General features: G+C 44.3%; 1 protein-coding gene across 1 annotated transcript in view; it reads right to left on the reverse strand.

The window, feature by feature from the left end:
* CLPTM1 (CLPTM1 regulator of GABA type A receptor forward trafficking) overlaps nucleotides 1–22,915 on the reverse strand; it is a 60,003-nt gene extending 37,088 nt beyond the window's left edge. The window contains exon 1 of the mRNA XM_089651991.1: nucleotides 22,782–22,915. Within this exon, the coding sequence (XP_089508117.1) occupies nucleotides 22,782–22,808 (27 nt within the window). The 5' untranslated portion in view covers nucleotides 22,809–22,915. The remainder of the gene's footprint in view (nucleotides 1–22,781) is intronic.
* Nucleotides 22,916–24,937: the final 2,022 nt, after the last annotated feature.

The raw sequence follows: 24,937 nt of genomic DNA on the forward strand, positions 1-24,937 counted from the left end.
GGGAAAAGCAGGAATGGCAGCTTCTGGCCAAGCCCTTCTAATTCAAGGAGGGATTTCACATTGGAGACACAACTGCATTGTAAATCTTGCTCAAAAAGGTAAGACAAAAAATGATCTGCCGAGAGATCAGACATAATGAACCTGATAGCACAAAGATAATTTTTACATCCATTTGGCAAATCATGCTGGGACTTGTAGTTCAAAAATCAGTAAACCAACTATAAAAATCAGTGGACAACCTCAGGCAATTACAGTGTCTGATGCACTCCCATGTGTAACAGGAGCATAAACACTAATTGTTTACAACAAAACAAAACTTGAATAACCTCTCTATGTGGACACAATAAACAATGAGGCTTTTGTGTTTTCTTCTGAATGGACAAAGTGGTTTTATTTCAGAGATATAGTGTGCTGTACAACACAAATGTACGGAAATTTACAGCACTATCCATTAACTGCACATATTTCATGATATAGTCTACACAGCCAATTAACCATACAGAAGAAAATCATCTGATAGCAGGTACACATCCACAAACTCTCCATGTGGAAACAAAGTGTAAGCAAGTAGCAACATACACGTGAATGGTCATATCTGTGAAAGCATTTGGGAATCTGTAAAAGCAGTTCCGGTTATTCCTATACCTGTGCCAGACAGCGCAGCCAGAAAGTGACACTGCTTTTTCTGCTAGAGTTAAAGTGGTTGTAAAGGCTCAAGGATTTTTTTTTACCTTCATACATACGTTGCATGAAGGTAAAAGACCTTCTGTGTGCAGCAATACTTACCTGAGCCCCATATTGATCCAGTGATGTGCCTTAGCTCTCTGGGGGCTCTCCCTCCTCATTGGCTGAGGTGGGAGTGGTTCCCGCAGCTGTCAATCACAGTCAGTGAGCCAATGAGAAGGAAGGAGCAGGGCCAAGCCGTGGTTGTGTATGAATAGACTCGCAGAGCAGTGGTTCAGGAGGAAGCCTGCTTGGATGCCCCCATAGCAAGCTGCTTGCTCTGAGGGCATTCGGCAGAAAGGAGGGGCCCAGGAGCACTAGAGGGGGAACCCTAAACAATAACTCCCCTACCTGCACTCCACCCTCAAAAATAACTCCCCTTCCTGCTCTCCACCCTAAACAAATAAACCCCCTCCCTGCTCTCCACCCACATTAAATAACCCTCCTCCCTGCTCTCCACCCTAAACACTAACTCCCCTTCCTGCCTCTCCACCTCCAAGAATAACCCCCCTCCCTGCTCTCTACCCTAAACAATAACTCCCCTCCCTGCTCTCCACATCAACAAATAACCACCCTCCCTGCTCTCCACAACAAATAAACCCCCTCCCTGCTCTCCACAACAAATAAACCCCCTCCCTGCTCTCCACCCTAAACAATAACTCCCCTCCCTGCTCTCCACCCTAAACAATAACTCCCCTCCCTGCTCTCCACAACAAATAACCACCCTCCCTGCTCTCCACAACAAATAACCACCCTCCCTGCTCTGCACCCTAAAAAAATAACCCCCTCCCTGCTCTCCACCCTAAATAAATAATCCCCCTCCCCTCCACCCTCAACAATAACCCCCTCCCAGCTCTCCACCCTAAACAACCCCCCTCCCTGCCTCTCCAACCTCAACAATAACCCCCCTCCCTGCCTTCCACTCTAAACAAACAAACCCCCGCCTGCCTCTCCACCTCCAACAATAACCCCCCTCCCTGCCTATCCACCTTAAATAAATTGCACCACATTTTTTCTCCCTCAATGCCCAGGGCCCACTTTTGATCTTGCACACAGGCCTACTGATACGCCCCTGGTTAGGGGGGGTGAACAGGTTGATTAATTAATGCCATTAGTCAGTAATGTGCAGCAGGAAGAGGTATTGCCACTGGTCACCGATGCATTAGTGACCGGTGGCAGTTAGTTAACCTTGTGCTGTATTAGTTGCTCCAGTGTCCATGTTAATGAACCCATATATGCTGCAACATGAAGTGGGTAATAAGCACTGCCACTGCCCACTAATGCAGCACAAAGAGATTAATTAAAACCACCACTGCCCATCAGTGTACAAAGATTAACCACTTCAAAACACAGCCAATTCTAACATTTCTCACATATATGTAAAAATCATCATATTTTGTTGCTAGAAAATTACTTAGAACCTTTAAATATTATATATTTTCTAAAAGTAAATGCACTAAAGAATTAAAAGGATGGTAGATGTAATTTTTTATGTCTCAATATTTGCATGACAGTTTATCAAACACAAATTTTCAGGGGAAAAACAAAACAAAGCAAAAAAAACACACGTTAATGAATTTTAAAAAAACACACACACGCCACTTTTTTTAAAATATGAAAGAGGATATTACGCCAAATATGCAGCTTTGAAAAAGTATTCAAACCCCTTTGAAAATTTTCCACATTTTGTCATGTTACAACCAAAAAGGTAAATGTATTTTATGCGATAAACCAACACAAAGTGGCACATAATTGTGAAGTGGAAGGAAAATGATAAATGGTTTTCAACATTTTTTTACAAATAAATATCTGAAAAGTGTGGCGTACATTTGTAGTCAGCCCTCCTGACTTTGTAGAACTATCTTTCGCTGCAACTCCAGCTGCAAGGCTTTTTGGTGATGTCTCTACCAGGTTTGCACATCTAGAGAGACGTTTTTGCCCGTTCTTTGCAAAATAGCTCAAGCTCTGTCAGATTGGATGGAGAGCATCTGTGAACAGCAAATTTTCAAGTCTTGCCACAGATTCTCAATTGGATTTAGGTCTGGACTTTGACTGGGCCATTCTAACACATGAATATGCTTTGATCTAAACTATTCCATTGTAGCTCTGGCTGTATGTTTAGGGTTGTTGTCCTACTGGAAGGTGAACCTCCACCCCAGTCTCAAGTCTTTTGAAGACTAACAGGTTTTCTTCTGTTTTTGCCCTGTATTAGGCTTCATCCATCTTCCCATCAACTCTGACCAACTTCCTTCTCCCTGCTGAAGAAAAGCATCCCCACAACACGATGCTGCCACCACGTTTCACGGTTGGGATGGTATGTTCAAGGTGATGTGCAGTTTTCCGCCACACATAGCGTTTTGCTTTTAGGCCAAAAAGTAAAATTTTGGTCTCATCTGACCAGAGCACCTTCTTCCACATGTTTGCTGTGTCCCCCACATGGCTTCCCCAAACTGCAAATGGGACTTCTTATGGCTTTCAATAATGGATTTCTTCTTGCCACTCTTCCATAAAGGCCAGATTTGTGGAGTGCACGACTAATAGTTGTCGTGCGGACAGATTCTCCCACCTGAGCTACGGAACTCTGCAGCTCCTCTGGAGTTACCATGGGCCTCTTGGCTGCTTCTCTGACTAATGCTCTCCTTGCCTGGCCTGTCAGTTTAGGTGGATAGCCATGTCATGGTAGGTATGCAGTCGTGCCACGTTCTTTCCATTTTCGGATGATGGATTGAACAGTGTTCTGAGATGTTCAAAGCTTAGGATATTATTTTTATAACCTAACCCTGCTTTAAACGTCCCCACAACTTTATCCCTGACCTGTCTGGCATGTTCCTTGACCTTCATGATGCTGTTCGTTCACTACTGAGGGATTCACAGAACAGCTGTATTTATACAGAGATTAAAATCACACACAGGTGGACTCTATTTACTAATTAGGTGACTTCTGAAGGCAATTGGTTGGACCAGATTTTAGTTAGGGGCATCAGAGTAAAGGGGGCTGAATATAAATGCACACCTCACTTTTCAGATATTTCTATTTGTAAAAAATGTTGAAAAGCATTCATTATTTTCCTTTAATTTCACAATTATACACCACTTTATGTTGGTCTATCACATAAAATCCCAAGAAAATACATTTAAATTTTTGGCTGTAGCATGAGAAAATGTGGAAAATTTCAAGGGGTATGAATACTTTTTCAAGGCACTGTGTGTGATATATTTATATTACACACACACACTAATACACATATATTGTATGACCTCCAAGTGCTTGTACGCAAACATGACAACGTCGGGGCATGTTCCTAATGAGATGACGGATGGTGTCCTGGGGTATTTCCTCCCAGATCTGGACCAGGGCGTCAGTAAGCTCTTGGACAGTATGAGGTGTAACCCAGCGGCGTCGGACAGACCGAAAACATGATATGCCAGAGGTGTTCTATTGGATTTAGGGCAGACGAGCGTGGGGGCCATTCAATGGTATCAATTTCTGCATCCTACAAAAACTGTCTGCATACTCTCGCCACATCAGGCCGGGCATTGTCGTGCACGAAGAGGAACCCAGGACCCACTGCACCAGCATAGAGTCTGACAATGGGTCCAAGGATTTCATCCCGATACCTAATGGCGGTCAGGGTGCCATTGTCTGCCTAGAGGTTTGTGTGTCCCTCCATGGATATGCCTCCCCAGACCATCACTGACCCACCACCAAAATGGTCATGCTGAACAATGTTGCAGGCTGCATAATGTTCTCCACGGCTTCTCCAGACCCTTTCACACCTGTCACATGGGGTCAGGGTGAACTTGCTTTCATTTGAAAAGGCGAACCTGCCAATTCTGGAGCTCAATGGCAAATACCAATTGACCTCTATGGTGCAAGACAGTGAGCACAGGGCCCACTAGAGGAAGTCGAGCCCTCAGACCACCCTCATGAAGTCTGTTTCTCATTGTTTGGTCAGAAACATTCACACCAGTGGCCTTCTGGAGATCATTTTGTAGGGCTCTGGCAGTGCTCATCCTGTTCCTCCTTGCACAAAGGACCAGATACCGGTCCTGCTGATGGGTTAAGAACTTCTACAGTCCTGTCCAGCTCTCCTAGAGTAACTGCCTATCTCCTGGAATCTCCTCCATGCTCTTGAGGTTGTGCTGAGAGACACAGCAAACCTTCTGGCAATGACATGTATTGATGTGACATCCTGGAGGAGTTGGACTGTATGTGCAACCTCTGTAGGGTCAAGATATCACCTCATCTACCAGCAGTGCCACTGACCCTAGCGAAATGCAAAACTAGTGAAAAACAGAAAAGATGAGTAGGGAAAAAAATGTCAGTGGCCTCCACCTGTAAAATCATTCCTGTTTTGGGGTTCTTCTCATTGTTGCCCATCTAGTGCACCTGTTAATATTAACACCAAAGCAGCTGAAACTGATTAACAACCCCCTCTGCTACTTAACTGACCAGATCAATATCCCAAGAGTTTAATTGACTTGATGCTATACTCTGATTAAAAAGTGTTCCTTTAATTTTTTGAGCAATATACATATACACAAGACTACAAGTCGTGTCTGCCACCATGGCAAATAGACTTGTTTCAATGGACCACAAGCATGCTGATTAGCACACCCATAGTCCATTCACACTGCCCTACAGCTCAGTGACTGAAAGCCCACACAGAGGTATAGGCACAGAGCAGCAGGCAGTGTGTTCAGTAGCCTGGTATTGTACCCCTGATCCACTCTGCTCTGAAGGCTCCTGTGAAAAAAAATAATAAATTAAATTGTTTTTATTTTTTTTCCACAAAAAGGTGTCCTTATCTTTTAACCGCCTCCCGCTTGCCATATAGTAATATGACGGGCGCAAGGTGGTTCTCTCGTTCTGGGAGGACATCATATGATGTCGTCCCATTCTCACCACGCATGCGCGGCGATCGGCGGTGCGCTGTGTCCCTCAGACACAGCGGATCACCGATCCACAGAAAGGGCTGAAGATGTCGGCTCAGTCATGTGATCAGCTGTGTCCAATCACAGCTGATCACATGTAAACAGGGAAATGCCGGTTATCGGCATTTTTTTCCCCACGAGCTGTCACGCTGACAGCTCGAGAGGAGAGGCAGTAGTCGATATTTCTCGGAGGGGACGTGTACACAGATCATCAGATCACTGATGATCAGTGTGCCCTGATGATCTGTGTAGCCCCAGCAGCGCCACCTGTCAGTGTCCATCAGTGCCAGCTCTCAGTGCTCATCCATGCCACCATCAGTGCCACATTTCAGTGCCCATCTGAGCTGCCTTTCAGTGTCACCCATCAGTGCCAGTCAGTGCCACCTATCAATGCCAGTCAATGCCACCTATCAGTGTGCAGTGCCCCTCAGTGCTGCCTAACAGTGCCACCTATCAGTGCCACCTATCAGTGCCATATATGAGTGCTGCCTTTCAGTGCCCATCAGTGATGCCTGTCAATGCCCATCAGTGCCACCTACCAGTGCCTCCTCATCAGTGCCCATCAGTGCAGCCTATCAGTGTCCATCACTGCAACTTCATTAGCGCACATCAGTGAAGGAGAAAATCACTTATTTACTAAATTTTATAACAAAAACTAAGAATTTTTTTTTAGTGGTTTTTGGTTTAAGAAAAAATAAAAAAAACCCAGTGGTAATTAAATACCACCAAAATAAAGCTCTGTCACAAAAAAATGAAAAAAATGTCATATGGGTACAGTGTTGCATGACCGCGCAAAAGCCATTCAAAGTGTGACAGTGCTGAAAGCTGGAAATTGGCCTGGACAGGAGGGGGTATAAGTGCCCTGTAGGCTAGTGGTTAAAGTGTGGCATCAGCACTGCTTTCTGGTTTAACACACTATAAATGAAGGACACTGCTGTGACATTTTCCACAAATGAAGGCCTCTAGTGACGGTTATATATTTTTTTTAACCTAGTCCAAGAAGCACTGTTGTCCCTCTGAACGGTGAACACAGCACCATTAGGGATGACTGGCCTATCAGAATGCCTGTGCCCTTCCCGCTCCGAGAATACTTTCGTTACAGGCAAATTAGACTTTCGTCCCCGATTACTTTTTTCGAACGTACTACCCGTGACTCTCCTAGGGGCAGGGGTCTTATTTCGGGTTTGTATCGTCCTTTTTTGGTAACTATCTATTCCTCACCCCCCTTCTATAGACATAAATGGGAGGTGGATAGTGGTGTCACTTTTTCTGAAGAGGATTGGGATTCCATGGTGGATAGTATATATAAAAGCTCTATTTATCTTTCCATTCGGGAGACGGCCCTCAAAGTACTAACCCGCTGGTATTCTACCCCTTCTAGGCTGAATGTCATGTTCCCGGGGACGTCCCACCTGTGTTTCCGGGGTTGTGGTCTAGCTGGCACATTGGTGCACACATTCTGGGCTTGCCCACACCTTTCGTTGGAGTGGCGCAAAGTCTCCAAAGTGCCCTCTGCTGTGGCAGATGCCCCTGTGCATCTGTCTATGCAAACTTGCCTGTTGGGAGCTCGTATCGCGGGAATACGGATGGGGACTATGGGGCTAATCCAAACCATGTTTTTCTGTCTTGTGGGCCATTGCCCTGCACTGGAGGTCGCCCACGGTGCCATTGCCCTCGGTTTTGTGGAGAGTTGATGCAGTGATGCTTATGGAGAGAATTCATTACATGTTACTGGATAGGATGCAGTTATTCGACAGAACGTGGGAAGTTTGAAAAGCGCATAGACATTTACTATCTGAATAATGAATATTTAGGATTTCATTTGTCATGTTTTTCTGTTGGTGCCATTATGGTTCTGCCTACCCTCTTGCCTATCTTGCTCATACACTTAATTTTTCTGCCTTACATGGTTGTACCTTTTTGGAATGTATATTACAGATGTGCCTTGTTTCTGTTCTATATGTTACTGGATGCTGTAATGTTGTTTTTGCAGCCTATTTCATAAAAACTAATAAAAGCATTTGTAAACAAGAAAAAAGAAAAAAAAAAAAGAAAGAAAGAAGAATGCCTGTGTCCTTACACAGGACAAACAATAACTGAAAGCACTATATTATCAGAATTGTCACTGGACCCTGTAGAGAACATTTTGCTAACACAATGATTACAGCAACATGTCTGATTTGATCTATTCCCGCTTCACAAAATACATCTAAATATTCTTTATTGCTCCAGTTACCAGACGTTTTGCCATCTTTAAAAGGTACAGCCTGGATAATTCTGTCTTATGGTGTCCTAATCAAATCATGGGAGTGCATAACCTGAACTGACACCATTATAAAGCAGAATCAGAGTCTGTCCAGAACATTCCTGACCTAACAAATCATGTTGCATGTAGAGATAAAATTAAAAAAAAAAAAAAACTATTTCAGATGCTATCATGTTTCCAAACATAAAAAGGACCCACTGCCTTTGCCTGTCGTGAAAAAAAAAAATCACAGAGACCATATTATCCAAGCAACACATGCAGTACTCACCTTTCCTTCCCACTCACCTTCCTCCATTCAGGCTCTGGCAATTAGGAAAGGAAGCCCAGTGTAAGATCTGAGTCATTCAGGTTGGGGCTTACACAGGTTTGAGACCTGCCCCCCCCCCCCCCCTCATCTCCTTGTGAGAGCATTGGACCAATTATTAAACATAGAGTTGTCACATGAGGTTGTGGGGAGAGTAGGTCATATACCTCTCCATACCTGAAGTGTTGCTCTGGGTGGCTATATGGAGCAGTGGGGTAACAAGAGAAAGAATGTGTGCTACTGGGGAGGGGGGCATCAAAGCAAGTCAGTATGAGAAACATATGGTCACTGACACTGCTGATCACCTCCTGACAGTGCTGGCTGCCCAGATTTCATGCTAAACCAATGGATTGATTTTACCTCAAATAACTGAGCCAGAACAAGTATTTAGAGTTCTGACTTCACTTGTCAAAGCCAGCCAGTCAACTACTATGTACCGGAGGGGTCACCAATCTCAGCCCAGATAATTTGTTCAGTTTACTTTAAAGAAGGAGACTGCCATCATGGATCTCTACAAAGGAAGCCATACATTTACATATTTTTTACTTTCCTACAGCTTGCAGGCACCTCAGCACAAGTGGATGTCTGATTACAGTGGTCCTGCCGACCAGTGACTGTATCTGATTGAATAGTCACTGTTTGACAGATAATTTCCAATCCAGCTCTGATGATATAAAACAATGAGTTCTGCTGGGCCAGGTGATGCTTGCATTGCCAGTCACAGCTCAAATTTTGGCCAATTTAGCAGCAATTGGCTGAAATTTGAGTTTCCTATGACCAGCCTAGAAGTGCTGTTTCCTGGCTGTCATGCTGACCGTCTTGCTTTAATAATTAACAATGCTGTGGACGTTTTCACACCTGTTTTTCATAATAATTACCAATTAGGTTATCCATTTCCCTGCTTCATTACAAAATCCAATTTGACAGAGTTCCCTTTTATGTTATTTGTAACGTTATCTTGGATCCCAACAGATACTGCGAAAAGGTCACTTCCCTAGTGCAATTCAGCCACATTTCCAGGAGGAGGGGGATATAAAGCTGAATGTAATCAGTGTCAGCCTGTCACAGGCTACAAACAGACTGATAACTCATTTCTCTACTTGCAGAACTGAATGCTGCTGCTTGGATTTGGAGAGCTCACTCCAAGGACTAAGAGCAGTGGGCAGTAACATCCAAGGTCACTACAGAATTCTCTCTATAGTTCTTGCAATATACTGACAGCAATCTGAAAGTAGGTACCCTAGCCATATGGAGCAATGCAAAGCAAACAGCAGTCTATGCAAAATTTAAAGCCCATCTCTGGGATAAAGATAACCTATCTCCTCCCTCACCTACCTGATCATTGTATTAAAACCAAAAAACACACTTTCTACTTGTCTAATGCTAGTCACAAGATGCTGCAGTCTTGAGTCTTCCCTCCTGTTTACTTCAGACGGGTCCTTCTTCATGTGTCCAGGTCACTTTCTGTCCAGGGGTGGGTTCCTCTCAGGACCCAGAAGAAGAGTGACATCATAATGGGAATGGAGGGTGAGTGTGCATGTGCAGTGCTGAATTTAGCAGTTTCTCTCAACTAGAAACTACGGCAGTGAAGGAGCTACACAAGGGACTTATGCAAATATAACATGTCTCACCAGAACATAAGGCAAGAACATAAACAAACCTTGCAGAATTGTTTAGAGGAGGGTGGGGGGTCATATTTTGTCTGCAGTGGGGCTTTCATAGCTATAACCTTTAATTCTGCTGTCCAATATTTCCTCCTCATTTTTACCCTTAAAAGCCTTTATCCCAATTCCAAAACTTTTTATTTAGCTTTAGCATAGAATAGAGAAGAGTGGCAGACGATCACAAGAGTATGTGATGGGAAATGTCTATGTCAGCCTTTCTCAACCAGGATTCAGTGGAATCCTAGGGTTCCTCCAGAGGTTGCTTGAAGTTCCTTGAGCTGTGGCCAATTTACTTCCCATCTGATGGTGCCTACATAGTACTGGAGACCGTGCCACTTTGCAGAGCCAACTACATGATACCAATTAGTTTTTTAGTTGTCTACAAGAGTAGACTTCTGATCACATCTGTAAGTAAGGTATTCTTGTCACTGACCACCTTTGTAAGGAGCATTTTTCCCACCAACTCCAAATGTGTGGGTTTTCGAAAGGATTCCTCAGGACCTGAAAATTATTTCCTGGGTTTCTTTGAAGTAATAAATAGGTTGAGAAAGGCTGGTCTGTGTATTCCTCAGACAGTAAATTCACCTACTATTCGCACTACAGGATATCCCAACAACTTTTTGCCCCGAACATGCAGGATTGCAAATCCATTGGCAATGAAAAGCTCATTCACTTTGAAATCATTTCTGAAAACAACTAGCTCTAGTCAACCCCTAACCCCTATGGGGCACATACAAATACTTAAGTGAAGTATGAACTTTATTACAAAAGTAAATTCAAGCAGCCAGGCAAGCCAGAGAGTTTATTAAGGAATAAGTGCACTTTCACCAAAACTCCACTCTTTCATTACTACAGTAACCCACTTGTGACCCTACCTGCATCCTGAAGCTAGGGAGGTGCTGATACCAAGTATTTTCAGGAGTACTCGTGAATATACTCCCGATAATAGGAACCAATATGCTGCGGTGTGATTTGCATCAAAACAAATTGCACCGCAAAGATTAGCATGCGATTTGAACAGAAATACAATTTTTGTTCAAATTGCATGCGGTTTCCCCACTGCTCCAGTGTGAACCCAGGCTTGTCATAGCTTTCACACAGGAGCAGTTTGGGAGACCTCCCTGCAGGCATCCCATGCTGAGTGGAGAGTGGGACTGTATACTATTGAGGCAGATGCTCCAAATTCTCAGTGGTAGGAGAGAAGAAAAAGCGGCGGGGATTTGAAATGCCCACTGCTGTCTCTTCTCCTTGCAGATATGACAGTTCGGGCTAGAGAGCTTTTGATTGGTCAGCACAGTCACATGGATGGTGCTGACCAATCAGATGCCATCTAGCCCATACTGTGCTCACTGCAAGGGGAAAAGAGAAAGCCGCTGGGATTTCAAATACCCAGACCTGTGAAGCAGCTCTCTCTACTCTCCTTGCAGGGATGACAGTACAGGCTAGATGGCATCTAATTGGTCAACACCATCCACGTGACGGTGCTGACCAATCAAAGCCCTCAAGCCCGAAAGGAGAAGAAAAGAAGGAGGCGGGGATTTGATGTATCTCTTCTACCGAGAACATGGAGCATCTGCCACCATAGTACAGTGAAGGAAATAAGTATTTGATCCCCTGATGATTTTGAATATTTGCCCACTCACAAAGAAATGATCAGTCTAAGAATCGAATGGTAGGTGTATTGTAATACTGAGAGACAGAATAGCAACAAAAAATTCAAAAGAAATGCATGTCTTACAAATTATGCACTGATTTGCATGTTCATGAGGGAAATAAGTATTTGATCCCCTTCACAAAACATGACTTAGTACATGGTGGCAAATCCCTTGTTGGCAATCACAGAGGTCAGATGTTTCCTGTTGTTGGCCACCAGATTTGCACACATCTCAGGAGGGATTTTGGCCCACTCCTCTTGGCAGATCCTTTCCAAGTCATTAAGGTTTGGTGGCTGACGTTTGGCAACTCGAAATTTCAGTTCCCTCCACAGATTTTTAATTGGATTAAGGTCTGGAGACTGGCTAGGCCACTTTAGGACCTTAATGTGCTTCTTCTTGAGCTACTCCTTTGTTGCCTTGGCTGTATGTTTTGGGTCACTGTCATGCTGGAACACCCATCCACGACCAATTTTCAATGCCCTGGCTGAGGGAAGAAGGTTTTCACCCAAGATTTGACGATACATTGCCCCGTCCACCGTCCCTTTGATGCGGTGCAGTTGTCCTGTCCCCTTAGCAGAAAAACACCCCCAAAGCAGAATGTTTCCACCACCATGTTTGATAGTTGGGATGGTGTTCTTGGGGTCATAGGCAGCATTCTTCCTCCTCCAAACACGGCGAGTTGAGTTGATGCCAAAGAGCTCGATTTTGGTCTCAACTGACCACAACACTTTCAACCAGTCCTCTTCTGCATTATTCAGATATTCAGTGGCAAACTTCAGACAGGCCTGGACATGTGCTTTCTTGAGCAGAGGGACCTTTTGGGCACTGCAGGATTTCAATCCTTGTCGGCATAGTGTGTTACCAATTGTTTTCTTGGTGACTGTGGTCCCGGCTGCCTGGAGATCATTCACAAGAGCCTCACGTGTAGTTCTGGCATGATTCCTCACTGTTCTCAAGATCATTGACACTCCACGAGGTGAGATCTTGCATGGTGTACTAGACCTAGGGAGACTGACAATTGTTGTGTGTTTCTTCCATTTGCGAATGATTGCACCAACTGTTGTCACCTTCTCACCAAGCTGCTTGGCGATAGTTTGGTAGCCCAGTCCAGCCTTGTGTAGGTCTACAATCTTGTCCCTGACATCCTTGGACAGCTCTTTGGTCTTTGCCATGGTGGAGAGTTTGGAATCTGATTGTTTGATTGCTCCTGTGGACAGGTGTCTTTTATACAGGTAATAACATGAGATTAGCAGCACTCCCTTTAAGAGACTGCTTCTAATCTCAGCTTGTTACCTGTATGAAAGACACCTGGTAGCCAGAAATCCTGCTGAATGATAGGGGATCAAATACTTATTTCCCTCATGAACATGCAAATCAGTGCATAATCTGTTAGACAGGCATTTATTTTGAATTTTTTGTTGCTATTCTGTCTCTCAGTGTTACAATACACCTACCATTCGATTTCCAGACTGATCATTTCTTTGTGAGTGGGCAAACATTCAAAATCAACAGGGGATCAAATACTTATTTCCTTCACTGTATGCATACCCACACACCCACTCTCCACTGCGGGAAACCTTCCTGCACCGCTTCTGCGTGAACTCAGGCTTTGACAAGCCTGAGTTTACATTGGAGCAGTGGGGAAACTGCATGCGATTTGGACAGGAATCACATGCCATTCTTTGCGGGGCAATTTGCGTCCATACATTTTAAATTGCCGCAATCACAGTGCAACGTATCGGTACTCGTATTCGCTGATAAATAAAAGGGTATCAGTGCATCCCTACCTGCAGCCATGGCCTACCACACAAGGACAGTCTTCAGCTTTGAGAGATGGTCCCAAAGAAGCCTATGGGCATCTACTGCACGAGCAAGGCCAGCAGAAAGATGATCCCACAGCAGGATGATAACATTGTGGTAAGCAAAGGCTGTTGGACGCAGACAATTATGCATGTAAGGGCAGGGAAGGGAGGCAGAAAGAATAGGAGCATTTTCTGTGATAATGAATTTTACCTTTACCCTTTAGTTATACTCTCCTTTAACCTTTAGATCCACACAACTACAAAATGACTAAACGAGTTAATATGTGGAAAATTCATCAACCATTAAAATTGCTGCATAAAGTCCGACAAAGTATAAAACACCAGTTGGTGAAAGATTTACATATGGTGCAAATGACTGCCTCTTTCACACGGACAGTTGTTCAGCCACTTGTAAATGAATTTTTATATTTTGACATTTCAACACTCTTGGCACAGAGATCACTCGCGTTTGTACATTGCGTTTATCTGCGATTACATGTGGCTGCGTTTAGTAAATTCTTTAGTAAATTCTTGCCTTTTATATAGCAACTGTTTAGTTATTTTTTCTTTCTACTGCAATTACCTGCGTTTATGTATAGATCGATGCAGTACATCGCTCCGGGACGCTGTCAACTTTATTTTTCCTAAACGCATAAAACCGCAAGTTATAAAAACGATGCTAAAAACGCAGTGTGTGAATGGAACCAAAGGGGTGCATTGTCTACATTTAGCTGCGATAAATAAGTTCCTTTAACTGCAGCTAAAAGCTGAAATCCAACCATTCCAGTGAAAGGGGCCTAAATCAGAAAAACAAAAACCACTGCTCAATATTGCATCTGACAGCAAACAGGATGAAGGAATGGGGTGGGAGTCCAGACTTACCCATGAAACTTGGGAACCATATTTGCATAACATAGCAGCACTTGGAAGATCTCTACTAATGTACCGAGGACCATTTTACCAGGCAAGGTGAGCCCACCATTTAACTTTAAGGGTCCCACCTCTAATTATGCAGCCAAACAAGCCTACTTCCTGACCCTCATCAAGGCCCTCTCCTACAATCCTAGCTGACTCTTCTCCACCTTCAACTCTCTACTCTCTCCACCCCCACCTCCACCCAGCACCTCACTCACCGCCCTTGAGACTGCCAATCACTTCAAAAACAAGATTGACACAATTCGCAAGGACATTGCCGCAACTCACACTCCCTCTCAACCCGTCCCCTCTCACACAGCTACCCCCTCATCCCCCCTCTCCCTCAACATAACCCGCAGGGACTTCGTCACTGCTCAAACTCCCTCCAACCCCGTTGCCCCTCACTCAGCTACCCCCTCATCACCCCTCTCCCACGGCCCCATCACTGCTCTGACCTCCACTACCACCCCACCCTACATTCCTCATACTGAAGCCCCTTCAACACTCCGCACCTTTGACCTTACTACCATCGATGAAGTCTCCAAGGTCCTCTCTGATGCCCGCCTCACCACCTGCCCCCTCGACCCTATCCCCTCACAACTCCTACAACCTCCCTCCCCCTCATCTTTAATCTCTCCCTCTCCTCCGGCACTTTTCCCTCCCCTCTGAAGCATGCACACATCACCCCCATACTTAAAAAGCCCTCCCTGGACCCCAATGACCAGAACAACCTCAGACCCATCTCCCTGCTCCCATTCACATCCAAAGTCCTCGAGCGCCTAGTCTACACCAGCCTAAGCTCTCAACTCAACGACAACAACCTCCTCGATCCCCTACAGTCCGGCTTCCGTCCCCTACACTTAACCGAAACTGCCTTATTCAAACTCTCCAACGACCTAACTGCCAAAGCTAATGGCCACTATTCAGTGCTCCTACTCCTTGACCTCTCCGTGGCCTTCGACACAGTCGACCACCCCCTCCTCCTCAAAAAACTACACTCCCTCGGCCTCAGAGATTCTGCTCTCTCCTGGCTCTCATCCTACCTGTCACAACGCTCTTTCAGCGTTACCTATAATGCTACCACCTCCCCCTCACTCCCCCTCTCTGTTGGGGTCCCTCAGGGCTCGGTCCTCGGGCCACTTCTCTTCTCCATCTACACCTCCTCCCTTGGCCAACTCATACACTCTCACAGCTTCAACTACCACCTATATGCCGACGACACACAAATCTATCTCTCAACCCCCCACCTCACCCCCTCAGTTTCTGCCCGAATCACACACCTACTGAGCGACATAGACTGGATGTCGCTCCACTTCCTTAAACTGAACCTCTCCAAAACCGAGTTTCTTGTCTTCCCCCCAGCCTGGACCCCACTGACTTCTCCATCACGTCCAACAATGCCACCATCAATCCCGCTCCGCAGGCCAGAGTACTTGGTGTCATTCTGGACTCCAACCTATCCTTCCAGCCCCAAGTCCAATCTTTAACAAACTCAAGCAGACTCCACCTCCGCATCATCGCCAAAATACGCACGTTCCTAACCCCAGAAACCACTAAACAGCTCATCCACTCCCTCATCATATCACGACTCGATTACTGCAACTCCCTCCTTACTGGCCTGCCTCGCCGCTGGCTATCCCCGCTTCAGTCGATCCTGAATACGGCTGCCAGACTCATTCACCTTTCCAACAGCTCCGTTTACGCCACCCCCCTCTGCCAATCCCTCCACTGGCTTCCGATTGCGCAACAGATCAAATTCAAAATCCTAACACTGACGTACAAAGCTGTCCATCATATTGCCCCAAACTATATCACTGACCTAATATCCAAGTACCACCCAGCACGCACACTCCACTCCTCACAAGACCTCCTTCTCTCTAGTTCCCTGGTCTCCTCCTCCCATGCCCGCCTCCAGGACTTCTCCAGGGTGTCACCCATCCTCTGGAACTCCCTGCCCCAACCCATCAGATTATCACCTACTCTCCTCTCCTTTAGGCGCACCCTGAAAATCCACCTCTTCAGGGAAGCCTACCCCACCCCCTGCTAACTTTCCGACCTCCTCCACTCTTCCTACCACTCCATCCCCCACAGCTTTCTCCTCCCGTGCCACCATCCCCACCCTCCTAGATTGTAAGCTCGAAAGAGCAGGGCCCTCAATCCCCTCATGTTTTGCATTGTATTGTTATTGTTCTGTCACATGTTCTGTTCCCCTTTGTAATGTACAGCGCTGAACGAACTGTTGGCGCTTTAAAAATACTGTATAATAATAATAAGCTTCTGCTCAGTCTCCTCTTACAGAGTGATAAAACTGATGGCAGTGAGGCTTATTTAATAAAGGTGCAGAGAAACTGAACATAAAAAAGTGTGTGAATGCTCAATTTGAACTATTCAATCATGTGAGATGAAAAAGCATAGGAAAAAGCATTTTCATAGGATTAAGATAATTAAAGAGAACGTTTACACAATTTGAGTGAAGATTCTCAACCAAAACCAATCTCATATTTTAAACTTAGGCAAAGGCACTGTTGATAAAAAGGTGTAATATTTTGAAACCTCTATTACTGTATATTGTTATATGCTAGACCTTCCCTCCTACCTATCTCCGTGCTCCTTCACTGTCACCTACAACTTTACATCTTCTCTCCTTTACCCTTCAAGTACCCCCCAAGGCTCTGTCCTTCAATATCTACACCTCCTCTCTTGGTTACTTCATAATCTCCCATGGTTTCTAATACCATCTCTATGCTGATGACATCCAAATCTTTTTCTCCTCAGCTCATCCCTTCAGCCTCCCTGACCATAATTAACATATGTTACACTACTTCTTCAAACTTAGTCTTTCCATAATGGAGCTCATATTTCTTCTCCCCATATCACACCACCCAACTTTTTCATCAATTGCACAATCTACAGTCCTTCCCCATTTACCATGGTGCAAGGTGTAATCCTGGAATTGGACCTCTCCTTTCAGCCCAGCATCCCACTGCAAATTTGGACTCACAAATTGAATCTCAAAAATTCTTGTGTGAACCGGGGCTCAGACAGTGAGGGACAGTGAATTTAATATATAGATCAGATATATGCGGGAGACTTGTATTGCGGTTTAAAGAAATGGTTCTATGCGAGTTTGGGACTGGGCGTTTTAAATTTGCATTCCATAGAATTGAATGGGATATATGCAAATGCTATGTGTTTTCTTAATTCCTTGCTGTGGCAAAATCTTCAGTGCAAGGTACAGTGCCTTGAAAAAGTATTCAAACCCCTTGAAATTTTCCACATTTTGTCATGTTACAACCAAAAACGTAAATGTATTTTATTGGGATTTTATGCGATAGACCAACACAAAGTGGCACATAATTGTGAAGTGGAAGAAAAATAAATGGTTTTCAAAATATTTTACAAATCAATATCTTAAAAGTGTGGCATGCATTTGTTTTCAGCCCCCCTTTAGTCTGATACCCCTAACTAAAATCTAGTGGAACCAATTGGGGTGGGGGGCATGTTCTGGGAGGTAGTCATATGGAGCCCTCCTAGAACTGGACTACTGTGCTGTAGCCATCACTTGGCTATAGCGGTGTAGTAAAGTGGTTAAATGATAACATGGGCAAACAATGAGTCATGAGAACTTAGTGGTCAGCACTATAAGCAACGACAGGGGGCCATCAAACTATTGATTGGGACAAGGGGTAAGGCTGTATAGTTAATGCAAACTTTTATTTGACCCATACAGACCCGTTGAAACCTGTCCATGGACCCCAGGTTAAGAACCTCTCAAACTCATCTCTTCAGGAAAACCTATTCCGCCTCTACCTAGCAACTGGAATTTTACTTTCTTTGTTAGCTCTTCCTTCACCGTTCTGACCTTTTGTACCACTTATTGTTTTTATTACAGGCACTTACTGTATATAGCGCCATCGATTTACACAGCACTTTAGATATATAGTGAACATTCACATCAGTTCCTGCTCTCAAGGAGCTTACAATTTAAGGTCCCTAACTCACATTCATACTAGGGCCAATTTGGACAAGAGCAATTAACCTACCAGCAAGTCTTTGGAATGTGGAAGGAAAGTGGAGTGACAAGAGGAAACCCACACGGGCACAGGGAGAAATTGCAAAGTCAGCGCAGGTAGTACAGTGGTTGGTATTCATATCAATGACCCTCGTAGTGCTAGGTGGAAGTGCTAATCAGGGTGGATAAAAATCAATGATTTTTTTTTTTAATTTTATTTTTATTTTTTTTATTTAAATCGGATTTTTTTTAAATAAAATGCTTTTTGAGGAAAATATATTACCATCCAAAGGTTATTCCATCATGAAATAAAGATTAGTTTTTTAATTATGTAGAATAAGGCTGTATATGTTTAATTTTTTTGGTAAATAAATTTCATTAATCCATTCACAATGTCATGCTTTTCCAGAGGTTTTTGTAAGATTATTGGGCAGTTTCTCTGCCTACAAGATATTATCACAGATGCTTGGTTTACTTTTGCAGTTCTCAAAACTGAATTTGACTCAGCGGAAATTACATGCCTCTTCTTCACAGCAAAAATGTTATAACATGAACAGTTAAGAAAAAGACCTTAATCCTAACTTCTACAAACCTATGACTACAGAATCAACCCCTTCAGTGCTAAGTTTCAAGAAGTTCAGTGAATAGAATAGAAACAATATTTTTCTGATTGTTTGGAGTGGAATAGATCTGCACAAGAAGAAAGTGAAACTAAGTGTGAGGAGGAAGGGGCTGACAGTCTTAAATTTCTTAAAATATATGTATTTTGTTTTGCCAAATTAGTTTACAAACATGGATGCTGGAATGTTATTGGTTCAGTTGAATAAATCTATTTGAATTGTTATTATTAATGTAATGATTATTTTCTCCTAAGTACAACAGGAAAGTTGTCCAAATATGAATGATTAACCTATTAAACTGGGGATAAAAAAACTAATATGAAAAGTTGTTATTCTAAAAATCTTCATCTACTTGCATATTAAAGTTATACCAACAAGAATTAGTCTTTATGTAGAAAACTAGGATTTAAATCAAGCCTTACTGACTAGTGATTTAAACCGTGATTTAAATCAAATCCACCCTGCTGCTAACCACTTATACACCGTGCTTACCCCTCCCTTTTCGATGGTAGGTTCTCATGAACAGGGCCCCCCTAACCCCCAGTGTTTTGAATTGTATTGTAACTGTACTGTTCCCCCTTATTTCTAAAATTCTGCACAAACTGTAGGCACTATATAAATTCTGTATAATCATAAAGAATGAGGTTGTGACCAATCAGCAGGGGATTACAGATCGCCTGCTGAATCGGAGCCGAACAGAACAAATGTCACTTTTGTCACATCCATGCCCGTCATTTTTTGCTGCAAAAAACTTTCCAGACCCATATTAGATCTATGGAAAGCTGGATATACATAGACGAATATCTGTTTACAAGAAGTCCCTGCACTTCTTCTGAAAATGCAGCCCGCACAGGAACCTCGGTTCCCAGTACAGTTGCGTTTTCCAGTGCGGCCAGCATGCCATTAGAAGTAATGGCACCCAACCGCGGGTCCGCATTTCTCTGTGCGGGTAGTGAGGCTGCACGGATTTTCATGCGGATCCGCAGCGGCACCAACCGCACAGATGTGAACCCAGCCTTATAGCAACTTGCCTCCTCTCCATCCCACAGCCCCCACCCCCAGCTGCACATACACTATATTGCCAAAAGTATTGGGACACCCCTCCAAATCATAGGATTCAGATGTTCCAATCACCTCCATGGCCACAGGTGTTTAACATCAAGCACCTAGGCATACAGACTACTTCTACAAACATTTGTGAAAGAATGGGTCACTCTCAGGAGCTCAGAGAATTCAAGCGTGGTCCTGTGGTAGGTTGCCACCTGTGCAATAAGTCCATCCGTCAAATTTATTTGCTACTAAATATTCCTCGTAAAATGACACAGCGGGGTCAGCTGAAGCGCACAGTGCGCAGAAGTCGCCAAATGTCTGCAGAGTCAAAAGCTAAAGAGCTCCAAACTTCGTGTGGCCTTCAGATTAGCACAACAGTGTGTAGAAAGCTTCATGGAATGGGTTTCCATGGCCGAGCAGCTTCATCCAACCCTTACATCACCAAGTACAAAGCGTTGGATGCAGTGGTGTAAAGCATGCCACCACTGGACTCTAGAGCAGTGGAGATGTGTTCTCTGGAGTGACCAATCATGCTTCTCTGTCTGGCAATCCAATTGACGTGTCTGGGTTCGATGGTTGCCAGGAAAAGGGTACTTGCCTGACTGCATTGTGCCAAGTGTAAAGTTTGGAAGAGGGGGGATTATGGTGTGGGGTTGTTTTGGCCCATTAGGTAAAGTGAAGGAAACTCTTAAGACATTCAGCATACCAAGACATTTTGGACAATTTCATGCTCCCAACTTTGTGGGAACAGTTTGGGGATGGCCCCTTCCTGTTCCAACATGACTGCGCACCAGTGCACAAAGCAAGGTCCATAAAGACATGGATGCCTGAGTTTGGGGTGGAGGAACTTGACTGGCCTGCACACAGTCCTGACCTCAACCTGATAGAACACCTTTGAGATGAATTAGAGCGGAGACTGCGAGCCAGGCCTTCTCGTCCAACATCAGTGACTGACCTCACAAACACAGTGCAGTAACGCATGCCACTACTGGACTCTAGAGCAGTGGAGGCGTGTTCTCTGGAGTAACAAATCATGCTTCTCTGTCTGGCAATCCGATGGATGTGTCTGGGTTTGGTGGTTTCCAGGAGTATGGTACTTGCCTGACTGCATTGTGCCAAGTGTAAAGTTTGGTGGAGGGGGGATTCTGGCGTGGGGTTGTTTTTCAGGGGTTAGGCTTGGCCCCTTAGTTCCAGTGAAGGGAACTCTTAAGGCATCAGCATACCAAGACATTTTGGACAATTTCATGCTCCCAACTTTGTGGGAACAGTTTGGGGATGGCCCCTTCCTGTTCCAACATGACTGTGCACCAGTGGCCTCTTCGTGTTGAGCAAGTTTGGGATGGAGGAACTTGACTGGCCTGCACAGAGTCCTGACCTCAACCTGATAGAACACCTCTGGGATGAATTAGAGAGGAGACTGCCAGTCAGGTCATATCGTCCGACATCAGTGCCTGACCTCACAAATGCGCTTCTGGAAGAATGGTCAAACATTCCCATAGACACACTCCTAAACCTTGTGGACAGCCTTCCCAGAAGGGTTGAAGCTGTTATAGCTGCAAAGGGTGGGCCAACTCAATACTGAACCCTACGGACTAAGGCAGGCGCCCCAATACTTTTGGCAATATAGTGTATGTTTTTTTTCCATTTGTATTTCTAATTAGTTTCAGCAGGTCCTTCTCCTCTGTAATTCGCATAAGGGAATGGCGTCAGGTCCCACGCTGCTTCCTTGGATATGTAGTGCCCCCATCTCAAGTGGCAAAGGGAATCCGGCATATCACTCCCATTAACTAACAGAGGAGGGAGCGGGCCTAGAAGTGCATCAATCGGAAGGCTGCACCAAAACTCGGAAGAGCCAGCTCAGCCTTCCAATGACATCACAAAGAAACATGGCGCAGGACCCGGCGGTGGCTGCTGAGAAGAGAATCTCGGCAGAATGACTTTGGATACACTGCATGGCCTAGCATCTTAAATGTACACAGCTCAGCATCAGGTAAGTGAGGAAGGAAAAAGACAAACAACAGGAAGAAAGGGTGAAAATCCTCTCCAAAGGCAGTGGATGCTTTGTGCCAAATGTTATCTCCCGGCCACATTCAACATGCAGTACCACCCACCGAATGGGACCCTTTCAAGCAAATGGGGACACACTGTGGCACAGTAATGCTCCATTTACAGGGTTAAAACAGGAGGCACCCCCTGTTAAACACCTCTGAAAAGTGATCCATCTGCAGATCACTTATCAGCGACACAGCAATCTTTGCAGCATGTGCACACATAGCATTACATGGAGCCATAATTCTGACAAGTGGATCCGATGGGATCATCCGTGTGATAAGGATTTACATATAAAACCTGGGCAGGTCCTAGAAGGATCAGCCAGAACCCCCTGTGACAGACCTCCAGTCCCTGGAACTGCACACAGGGATCATCATCCAAAACAACCCAGGCAGGAGCCTAGGGCCCGGCGGAGGTCCAGGGGCCCATCTCCAAACTCCTACAGTCAATCAGGGGGTAGAGAATAGGCCAAAGCTGTGCCACTGCCCATCACATGACATGGAGGCCATGTCTATACACACAATGGACACAGGCGGCTTCTCCGAGCCTACTGCAATTCTTATCCATGTCTATGGAATGGACAGGAGGGCCAACCCTGCCTGGGGCCCCATCGGACTGTCCATGGACTGGAGGCACCCATGGGTGTGGAGTGGAAGGTCTGTCTATCAGGCTGATCGCCACTAGACTATATGAACGTACGCTGCTATGCTGACACTGAGCCCCAGCCACTCCCAGCGTCCCCCTCTTCTTCTATATAGAGGCCCGGCTCATCAATTCACTTACCTGAGTCTCACCTCCCGGCGACGCCATCTTGCTCTTTGCTCTGTCACTGCACTCGCCGGATCTCGTGAGACGCCGCCGGGAACACAGGCACACACACACACTACCGCAATCCCAGCCAATAGGATCGCCTTACGTCGCCAGAAAGAGACGACGAAGGCTGGCATAGGTCACCTTGCTTGCGTCTCCCCGTGCGTGAAGCTCTGTCCGCCATATTTACACAGGGCAATGGGACTGACCTGCTAAGCGGGCGACATCTTTAAAGAGGGCAGGGGACTATGATTAGGGAACAGTTCGTCACATCTATATTAGTGTTACAATTCAATGAGGACGTAGCGTGCCACAAAGTGGCCATTTATAAGAAGGGCGATGCTGAACTCTGTAGAGACGGTATAATTTTAGTGTATCTTTGGTAGCTTGAGTTTTATTTAAAGGGGAACTGCACAAATGCTGGGCAGGAAAGCACTGCACAGTTATGATTGGGAGCTCTGCTGACAACTATTGCCTTCCTATATGGACATTAAGGCTCCATTCACACTGTTTATTGACTTTCATTGCGACTTTTCATCACGCTTCAGTGCGACTTGATGTCACTTTGACTGGACTTTGGCTTTGACCAAGGATGATTAAGAATCATGCAGTCCCTATGGGATCAACCACTTCAAGACCAGGCACTACCACCCCCTTCCTGCCCAGGCCAATTTGCAGCACTCTCGTACTTTGAATGACAATTGCTCAGTCATGCAACATTGTACCCAAGTTTATATCATTTGTTGGTGGTATTTAATCACCGCTGTTTTTTTGTTTTTTTTTAAATAAATTAACGGAAAAAGAAACATTTTGAAAAAGAAACCCATGTTTTTGTTTCTGTTATAACATTTTTCAAATAAATAATTGTTCTTCATAAATTTAGGCCAAAATGTATTCTGCTACATTTCTTTGTTGAAAATAACACAAATCAGTGTATATTATTTAGTCTGTAGGAAAGTCCACAAACTATGATATATATATATAGATATATATATATATATATATATATATATATCTATATATATATAATTTTTTCACATTATGTTTCTCTTATTACTTTTTTGCAATTTCTTTTAACACATTATAACCAGAGCAATATAATGTTACCATAATAACTGTGAAACTCTGGGGAAGTGATCAGGATTTAGTTTTGTTACACATTACGATTACTTATAGCAGTGAAGTTCACTGCAAGTGGCCACCTGTAAAACCATTCCTGTTTTGGGAGTTGTCTCATTGCTGCCCATCAAATGCACCTGTTGTTAATTTCATTAACAACCCCCTCTGCTACTTAACTGATTAGATCAATATCCCAGGAGTTTAATTGACTTGATGCTATACTCTGATTAAAAAGTGTTCCTTTAATTTTTTTGAGCAGTGTAGAAAGTATATCATATTTACTCGTTTTAAACTGTTTTTGTTTACATTTTTCAATTACTTCCTGGTCTCTAGGCAAATGATGTCATACATCAAACGAGTCCTAAGGAGGGGTTTTCTTAGCCAAGCATGCCCTCCTGCCTAACTAAGGGCAGATGGATTCCAGGAAGTAAATGCTACATGAATCATCTGCCCTTACTCAAGATGGCCATGGCCAGAATTGCTAGTTGGTGATTTTCAAAGTGATTTCTCAGCAAAATAATGCATGAAAACGTGGATAGATGGGCAAGTTTGCTTTGAATATCAAAAATAAATTAAATAGCAGTTGTGGTTTGTGGTGCTCAGATGCAGTGTAGTTTCGCTTTAAGTGGTGGTTCATGGATCACATGTCCAAATGTCTGTAGTTTGTCTTCCCCTTTATTGGTTCTTGCCTTTTTTTGGTGCAACTTTGGATGACACCATTATGAAAGCCGCAGGTGGGAAAAGCACTATTTCCTTAAAGTCCACAAGTCCAGACAGTCTTCACAGAATGGGGTTTACCTCATTTCGTTCTATAACGTGTTCTTTCTGTCTCTAGGAAGAGAGATATAATTCTTCCACTTTATGGACAACTCAAGCTCCCATCGCAATACTAAGCTTTTCTGAGTCAGCAAACATTATAGACTGGTTAACAAGTCTGCAACAGCATGAAGGCCACTACACATGCCAAATCCTGTGCAGAAGGTTCCCTTTTATACTTTTACAATATTTGG

This window comes from Staurois parvus, unplaced genomic scaffold (genome assembly GCF_062004578.1).
Source record: "Staurois parvus isolate SC_StPar_1 unplaced genomic scaffold, SC_StPar_1.0 ptg000668l, whole genome shotgun sequence".
NCBI classification, from domain to species: domain Eukaryota; kingdom Metazoa; phylum Chordata; class Amphibia; order Anura; family Ranidae; genus Staurois; species Staurois parvus.